This window comes from Gorilla gorilla, chromosome 14 (genome assembly GCF_029281585.2).
Source record: "Gorilla gorilla gorilla isolate KB3781 chromosome 14, NHGRI_mGorGor1-v2.1_pri, whole genome shotgun sequence".
NCBI classification, from domain to species: Eukaryota; Metazoa; Chordata; class Mammalia; order Primates; family Hominidae; genus Gorilla; species Gorilla gorilla.
In genome coordinates, this window is record NC_073238.2 from 61293705 (window position 1) to 61302689 (window position 8985).

Genomic DNA, 8985 nt, shown 5'->3' on the forward strand with positions numbered 1-8985 from the left:
TACTCAGTGCTCAGAAACTGTTACCTTACTACTGGTGTTATCATGAAGCTTGAATGAGATGGGGGAGTCAGTGTGGCTGAGGAAAAGATGGTTGACCTTCCCAGCATTTGTCTCACCAATGGCACAGTATATTGGGGTAAGACTATGGACAGTGTATCAGGGTAAAAATAAATAGCTTCATTTGCTCCCTTTGCATTAATCTTGATTCTCCTACTTATCACGCTGACCACCCTGAAAACCTGTCTCAGTGGTCTTCAACTCTGACTGCCCCTTAGAATCACCTGGCCTCACCCTAGGCAATTAAATCAGAATGTTCCCAGGGGCATTTTATGTGTAATTGGGATTGAGTGGTTACTGGCCCTTCACTTTCTTGCTCTTAGTAGAATGAGTCCAACTTGCACAGTCCCAGAAACTACAAGCATTTTCTAGGAGCAAAAACTGTTTCCTAAGGAAGGTACAGAAAGAACAGGGCATGGTGCTGGAAGTTTAGAGTCCTAGTCCTGCTGCAAGTTGGAGACATGATCCAGTAAGACACAATACCTCTGTACTCTGGTTTCCTCATTTATCAAATAAGCACCATAGAATCTTCTATCTCAAACTGTAATGGGAAATTTAAAATAGGAAGTAGGTAAGACTTTTTAAACATTTGAAAGTGACACAAGTGTGATTTGTTAGTGTTTCCATCAGATGTTCCCATCAGAATTCAACAAAATCCTCGTTGTGCTACTTACTGGCTGTGGGGCATTGCACAGCTCATTTTGCTTTTTGAATCCCAGTTTTTCCTCATCTATAAGATGGAGCTACTTACTCTTCAAATTTCATAATAGTTCCCATTGCTAGCAGCAAAGAAAACAATGGGAACTAAAATACACAAGATATAGTATTATTGTGTTGGCTCTTATTATTGGTACTATTATTCCAATGCTGTGGATAAGCTCACTCAAGCCCTTGATTTCAAGCGGTGGGATCTCATAGTCTCTCATATTAGCAGATGCTGGCACTGGCGTGGCCATAAGCAGGTGCGACACTCCTGCCTGCTAAGCTTTTGGATTTTAAAATGAATGTCAGAGAATCTTTGGTTACCAACCAAGCTGCTGAGGTTGACAGGTACAATTCACTTCACTGCCTGAGACCCGCCCCCTTAGCTTCCATTACCTGGGCTTTTCTGACTATTAGGTGTGTGACAGAAGATCAATACTGGCGAGAGATGAATGTATGTAATCAACCTAACAGAAACAAGTTGAAATCCTTTGGTGTGTGGTATCATAAAAGGAGGAAGGTCAATAGGGACACTGGGTCAGACTGAAAAGCAGCCTTGCCCCAAAGCAAATCCTGGCACTTTCCTCTGGCCCACCTTTTCCCTCCAAGCTACAGCACATGGTACCTTTCTCTAGAGCCCAGAGGCTTTATGTTCTCTAGCAAAGTGGTCTGCATCCTTACGTTGACCATAAGTCCAGTGATTATAAAAGTTGAGGTCTTTGGGAAACCCAAGAATTAGAGTCGTGGACTTGAAAGTAAGAAATAGGGAAAACAGCACAGTTATTTCTGGCTTTTTGGCTCTACTGTTTATAGTTTTGCCTGTGCAAAGCAATACAAATTCATGTTGTCAGCCAGTGACATAAACAGATTTTTCTTTCCTGAAGCGAATCTGATAATTATGATGTTGTAACATATCTTGCACCACCCAAAACAGTAGATTGAGGATGTCAGGTTTCAGTACAACAAAATGGAACAAGTCTTTTCAGAAAGCACGAACTGTCATTTCAAATGAGACTCTGAAATATGTTCCCACTTACCTACTGATATGGTCCAAACAGCAATGATTTTCAGAAATGCCTTAGTTCTGGAGTTGAAGCGGCTGTGGTGGATGGGATTCTGGATGGCGACGTAGCGGTCCAGCGAGATGGCGCAGAGGTGCATGATGGAGGCCGTGGAGAAGAGCACGTCCAGGTAAATCCAGACTGCGCAAAGCTTGCTCGGCAGAGGCCACCGGTACCCTATGAGGCAGAAGGTTGGTGTCAGTGAGCAACCCTGTGCCTCCTGGAGCACGTGGATCCCTATCCTATGACAATTTCCAGCTCTGGGACAGGCACAGGTGGTGGCAAAGGGCAACACAATATATTTTTAGTATTTGAAAAAAGCTCACTGGCAACTGTACTTAATTAACTATGATAAGCTAGCACTGGCTGATGAATGCAGGGTTTGAAAATTTCTAGTGTCTGGAGTTATGTGAGTGTGGCACGGTAAGCTCGGATGGTCTCTATTTGGGGGTTCTCTTTCTTCCCCCTTACACCTGGCAAAACATTTCTTTTGTTAATGGCTTATGTCAAAATTTGTGTTTTGGCTCCTCTTCTGGAGCACCTCTCACACTGTACTGTCAGGATTTAGTCACATATTTCTCTGGATTGTATTTCCCTAAGGTTAGTCTCACCTCTTAGTCATTATTATAACCATCCAGTCCCATACAGTGATGGCAATAAATTGCATTAGTGCAAATGACTAAATGACTAAAAATTCAGATTGTGAATACGTCTGTTTGTAAAAATGAAAAATAATGATCTAATAATGCTTTGGGTGCCAAACTCAAATTTGGGGTATGTGTAGGGAGAGCTGAAGACAAGGGTGAAGAAAAATAAAGGAAGGTGTCCTTGCTCTGAGCTTTGTTTTAGGGAGGCATTTCTCAAACTTTAGTGAGCATCAGACTTTGCTACACCTCTTAAAACACACACTGCTGGACCTCCCTCCAGAGGTTCTGATGCAGTTAGTAGGGAGCAGGCTGTAGAATTTGCATCTGAATTAGCAAGCTCCCGGGTGATGCTGATGCTGCTGGTCCAGGGACCACGCTTTGTGAATAGCTGCTTTAGGGTAGTGGCTCTCACCCCTGGCTGCACATCAGTATCAGCTGGAGAGCTTTAGAGAAGGTCCTGATGCCCATGCCAAACCCAGTCCAATTAAATCATCTTTGGAGGGTGGGCTGAGGTGGACATCAAATGTCGAAGCGTTTGCAAAGCTTTTTCCAAGCTCCCCAGACAATTCCAATGTAAGAGACACTGCAGGTCACCTGCTATATGAGGAAGGTTAGAGTGTGCTTTATGGACATAAACAAAGTGTCCTGGTTTTGTGTTTTGGAGGGGGATCAAGCGGTTATGTAAACCTTAATTAGTTTTGATCACAGTATAAGCAGCGGAGTTAGATCTGCCTGCATGTAAGAAGGAAAATTTTAAAGTCCACTTTTCTTATTACAGACCCACAAAGCCGAACAAACTCCAACGCAAACGTACACTCTCTACCAAAATGCCACAAGAGATATTTAGACAAGTAAAGAGCGTAGGTACAAGCCTAATTTACAGCCATTCACTTGTATTATTTGCAAAGAGCTTGAGCCGAAAGGAAAGCCTTTTCCTTTGCAGCGCCTTATGGGGGAAGCCACGCTCTGTCTGTTCGGAACAGATGTTGGCCCTCGGAGGGGTTTCTCCGCAAGGAGGCGGCCCAGGCCTCAGTCCGTGTTTCCGATGCGGGAGAAGGAGGGGGCATTTCCTTGTGGGAGAAGCCCCATGCCCCACGCCCCGTGGGCTGGGGGAGGCGGGAGGAGCAGCCCAGGGAGGGGCGGGGCTCCGGAGGGAACGGGCTGTGCTCAGAGCGGCGGCCGCCAGGGGGCGCCGTTGCTCCCCAAGCGGGTGACGCCGGGGGTCACCCCACCCTCCAGCCTCTGTTTTGAGTCCCGCTCTGTCACTCCTCCTACCCCTACTGGAGTTTGCCCCCTAGGGGAGGGGGTTTGGGAAGCGAGAATCTTCCCCGGGATGCCGCGGAAAGGGCAGGCAAATTAAATGAAATCATTCCGGTGTGGCATTTAAATGGTCAAGTGAAGGCTGGACTTGGAATGAGCGTTACTAGCTTTGTGCAAACTGGCGCCTGCTCGCCCTTGCGTACCGCCTTCCTCTTTCACGTTCTCTAGGGCTGGGTTGATGTTTTTTAATCTTAGCCCCTAAGACTTGACCAGAAAATTTCCCTTTAAAGATAGCTATCATAACCTGTCTCTAAGCTCTGAGTGACTGCTGCTTGTGCCTGTGTCAGCAGTCACAATAGTCTCTCCTTTAAGGAGGTATCTGGCTGTATTACTCATAATTTGGAAAGAATATCACATTCTGGTCCCTTGCTGAGAGGTCTGGCTGTTTCAAACTCTGTTGAGAAGAAAGCAAGATTAATCCCTTCCCATTTGTTTCCCACCCTCCTCCAAACCAGACTGGAGGAGTTTATGCATATGCATTTTCAAAGAGTTGAGGATATAATTCAAAGGCACATTTCCAAATTAGCTTCTCTGGGCAGGGAACAATTAAAACTGGAGTAATTCATTTATTCTAATGGAGATACTGCATATTTTAACATAAAACCTATTGCACCACTAATGTTCTCTCTGCAAATGTTCCAAAGTAATTGGGAAGGCTTTATCACTCCATTAAAAGTGCTGAAAACTGTGTGACAGAGATTAAAACTGTTCTGTCCTGAAGGCTAGAATATTGGTTGGGAATATAAAGAAGCAAAAATCAAGTAGATTCAGAATGATGGGTAAGTTATTGGTTCATGACTGTATGGGGTAATTTATTGGTTCATGACTGTATGGGGTAATTTATAAACATTTCTACATTAAATGTACATGTTTTAAAGCACAAAACTCTCCAATGATCATTTTTACACAGGATGTACGCGTTTTGAAGCACAAAACTCTCCAGTGATCACAGGTCATAGACTGTCTGATTTTTATGTGAAATCCCATTTTAAGAGTAAAATATAAGTAACATAGTAGGCTCTAGTCTATAAACAAAGCCTTCTATTTATAGTTTGTTTGCCCCCTGAGCCCCATCTCATCTGCTGATGGCATGCACATGCTCTTTATTACCAGTGCGAATATAGCTGGGAAACTAATGCCACTCACCATACAGGATGGTTAACATGGACACGGGCATGACAAGGAAACCCAGCAGCATATCAGCTATGGCAAGTGACATCAGGAAATAGTTGGTGGCATTCTGCAGCTTTTTCTCTAGGGACACTGCCATGATGACGAGTATGTTTCCAGCAATAGTTAGAATAATCACTACGGCTGTCAGTAAAGCAGACCAGTTTTTTTCCTGGAGATGAAGTAAGGAGAGACACGATGGTGAGAGGCACCCTTCACAGGAAAGGTTGGTTCGATTTTCAGAGTCGACTGTCCAGTTAAATGCATCAGAAGTGTTAGCTTCTCCGGAGTTAAAGTCATTACTGTAGAGCCTGGTGTCATCATTTAATTGCATTAGGGAGTTCGTAGTTGAGCTCAAAGAAGTATTTTCTTCACAAAGAATATCCATGTCTAAGCCAGAACTTGTAGCAGATGAGGTGTGGAAGGACTAACAGGTTATAGCTTCTGCTCACCATTCACCTTGATGTACCCACACTCTGTAACACTGAGGCTGGTGTACATGCTGGTCTCCCGGGGCTGGATTTTTGTCTTCCATTATTACAATGATAGTTAAAGAACTGAACTGTGGTGGCTGTAAGTTTTCTTCATTCACAGTTTTAGGAGAGTCCACTGTTTGGTTTTATTATTTTCTCACCAAAGCGAGGACAAAAAAGCAGAATGAACTTTTAGCATAGAGGTTGCAGGGTTTTTTTTTGAGCATTTGGGAAGATAAATGTCCTGGACAAAGAAGAAAAGTTTTATAACTACTGGGACTCTTGTTTAACTATATCTCATTTTGTTGGTTATGCCAATGGTACTAGTTTAGCAACAGTATTATTAAAATAGCATGCAATCAGAAACAGTGGGGATGTACACATTCTACATTAAGAAAGTCCATTAAAAATACATCCAGTGTTAATCCCATAGTAATTGGATGTACTTTGGGTTACAGTTCTCAGCCATTCTTAGGCTGAATTGCCACAGCTGCTGTCAGGAATTTCAGCTCCTATAATGTTGCTTAGCTAATAAAAGGAAAACAAAAAAGTCTTAAGTAAAGATTAGCAGACAACTTTCCTCCCTAGAAATTCTCATTGAAATGATTACATGTTGGCCAAGCATGATTTCAAACCGGAAAGAAAATTACACAGCAATAAAATATAGCGGCATGAGAACTTACATTTGTCTTCAGGGTCCACACATGAGATACATTTGTTATTCTGTGACTCGCTGCATCTCTCACAGTAATTAAACTGGTGTAGAGTCCCCTCTTCTTGATCTTCCACCAGCATAATATGATAGTAATTTGGTTTCTGTTTTGCTGACTTCAAAAACTGCATGCAAGAGCTGAGCCAGCTCCCGCACTGCTAGGATCCTGTTGGCTTCCTCTGGCACGGCTCGGCTGGGTTCCTCCCTCCCTGTGCGGCTCGCCTCAGCAGGCACACATTTAGAAATCATTCACGAGCCCCTCAAAGTCGCACAAAAGAACTGCATGGGAAAGTAGGAAGAGCTGTCTGCACCAAGGGACTCCTGGTTTCCACGGGAATGGAGTAGCTCTCTGACTGCCTCGTTCATTTCATCAGACCTCCCTCTATGTGTATGTCATAAGCTGCAAGGTAGCAACAGCCAGGAGGGCGGACCAAATAGGCTTTTTCTTCTCCGTCTTTTTGCTACATATTAATATTGGGAAGTTTTCCTTTGCTTTTGAGAGAAACTGGAGAAATGGCCTTTTGTGCAGATTCCCATTAAGGTAGGTAAGTGGTACTGTGGTAATTTTTTAGGCTGAAGGGTGAAGAGACAACATAAATAAGGCTAGAAAACAGTATGTCCTCGGAGTGCTGTGAGTGTCCAGCACTTCCATCCAAAGCCAACAGTGTTTGTGTCCAGAGTGGAATTACTGACGTTGGCCACATAGGCTCAGGGTGGCTAGGCACATCTGTGGTGATAACTCTGATAAACTATTAGCACTATTTTTATTTAATAGATACACCATTGAACTGGCTTATTTTCTTCAGCAGAAATATGCCACCCAGATATTATTCAAAACCTCACGTGTGGTAGGAAATAAGTTGGTTTCGCAGTACCAATTTTTTTCCCCCACCAGTAATGACCACTTGCCTTACTTGTAAAGAAAGCCCTTTCCCAAGTAGGTTTCTAAAGGAGGCAGTTCGATCTCTCTCTTTTTGCAGGCATGAAAATATTTTCCTCAATAGTTGGGTTTTGCTACAGTTCTATCTCCTTCTGTTCTTCACATTCTCCCTAGACAAATTCAACCACTCTCATGCCTTCAATATGTTTGTGGCCAAGTCTGTACCTTCATAGCTGATTATTTCTCTCAGTTCCAGACCTAAATCTCCAGCTGCCCATTGGCTCCTTCCATGGTAGCCTGGGAGACCTTGACCTCAGCATCTTCCCTCACTCCGCATCCCCCTGCCCGGCTCTCAGTGCTTGTTCCTACCCATTGGCTTGCATGATGGAATCACCACCTCTTCAGACAGCTGCTGTTATCCGCGACTCTTCCTTCATTCTCGCTGCCAGATCCCACTTCGTCTCTGGTGCTACCTCTGTATGCGTATTTCTCACATGTCCTCTCCTGCAGCCTGCAGCTCGCACCCTGTGGTCGAGATCTAGCCACCTATTTCCTGGGTGGGTGCCTTAGTGCCCCCCTCACTGCCCTGCCTGCCACCCTCCTACCCCTCCACGTCAAATATGCACGCTGGCGAGCAGGCAGCGGAGAACACAGACCTTAGAGTTCCTTGGTTTTGGATCCTAGCTCTATCACTCATAAACAGTAGAACCTCGCCTCATCTAGTTGCTCCCTTTAAAGCTCAGTCTTCTCACTTGTAAAATGGGATAATACCTTCCTCATAAGATTGTAGCGAAGCTAAACTGAGATAATGTGTGTAAGTATTTGGCCCATGTCTGGCTTATAGGAGGTTCTCAAGTAATGTCAGCCACTTTCATTCTTATTGATATTCTTACTGATATTAATGACAGAATTGGCATCATTCCCATGCCTACACTCCTGCAGTCCCTTCCTTGTGGGGCACATGACACTTTTCTTCATCTACCTGTACCCTGCTTGCCCCACTTTGCAGGCCTGGACTCTGGTTACTCTCCCAGTCAGCCTGTATGCAGACTGAACTTACATGTTTCTGACCATTTTTATGTCTCTGTACTTGTACTTCCCTGTGCCCAGAGTGCTCTTACCACTCCTTTTGTGTGTGTGTCCATCTGGCAAATTCCTGCTCAGTTCCAGAGCAGCTCTGGATCCCAGGCCTACCACTCACCACCTGCATACGCGTGATTAAGCTAACTAATCTCTGTGTTTTAGTCTCCTCATCTGCAAGTAGGGAACATTAATAATAAAAAGACCTCAGGATTGATGTGAAAGCCAAGTAAATTTACATATTTGCCTGGCACATTTTAAGCACTCAATAAAGGTTAGTTGCTATTATTCTTACTAAGTTTACTGTTCCTAAGCTTTCTGTAGCCCTTCTTCCCAGTGGAGGCAAAGACTATAGCACCTTCTGCAGCCTTCTATTTTTAACAAATCATGTCTCATGTAAGCCTCATAAAGGCAGGAACTGTGTCTATCTTGTTAACAGCTGGGCGCATAGTGCTTAAGTATGTTTGTTGAATGAATGCATGACATCTATGTAAATGTCTGTCTTCTCTATTAGGTGTTGAACTTCATTTCCATATCCTTAATATAGATGTAATCTATATTACATCTATATTATACTATTATCCACCCAGATGCAATTCATAAACCTCACATGTGGTATCTAAGCATGGTATCTCATAATGGAAGGTCCTCAACAGATGTGTTCTGACTGAATTGTTATTAGCATAAATTAAGATGAGTTGATTATTAAAAAGGAGAACCAGGGAGAAACCTAGAACCTCTCATTTTTTCTTGTTACTTTGTTTATTGGGACACCAATTTAATTTTATTAAAGATAGCAGAGGGAAATGTAATATAAAAAGTACTCCAGTGTTAGGAAGTTATTCAAAAGTTTTCTGAGGTTAAATTTTATAGATGTTCTTGT

The 8985-nt window shown here is 43.4% G+C and overlaps 1 protein-coding gene across 2 annotated transcripts in view; it reads right to left on the bottom strand.

Moving 5' to 3' along the window:
- Positions 1 to 7556, bottom strand: part of HTR2A (5-hydroxytryptamine receptor 2A) — a 66833-nt gene extending 59277 nt beyond the window's left edge. The window contains exons 1-2 of one of the 2 annotated variants that reach the window (XM_055359806.2): positions 6114 to 7556; positions 1797 to 1997 (exon numbers count right to left, since the gene is read on the bottom strand). In XM_055359806.2, the coding sequence (XP_055215781.1) occupies positions 1797 to 1997; positions 6114 to 6273 (361 nt within the window). In that variant the 5' untranslated portion in view covers positions 6274 to 7556. Of the gene's footprint in view, positions 1 to 1796; positions 1998 to 4933; positions 5675 to 6113 lie in introns of those variants that run through there. The other variant, XM_004054487.5, reaches the window with a different exon arrangement.
- Between the last annotated feature and the right edge of the window lie 1429 nt (positions 7557 to 8985).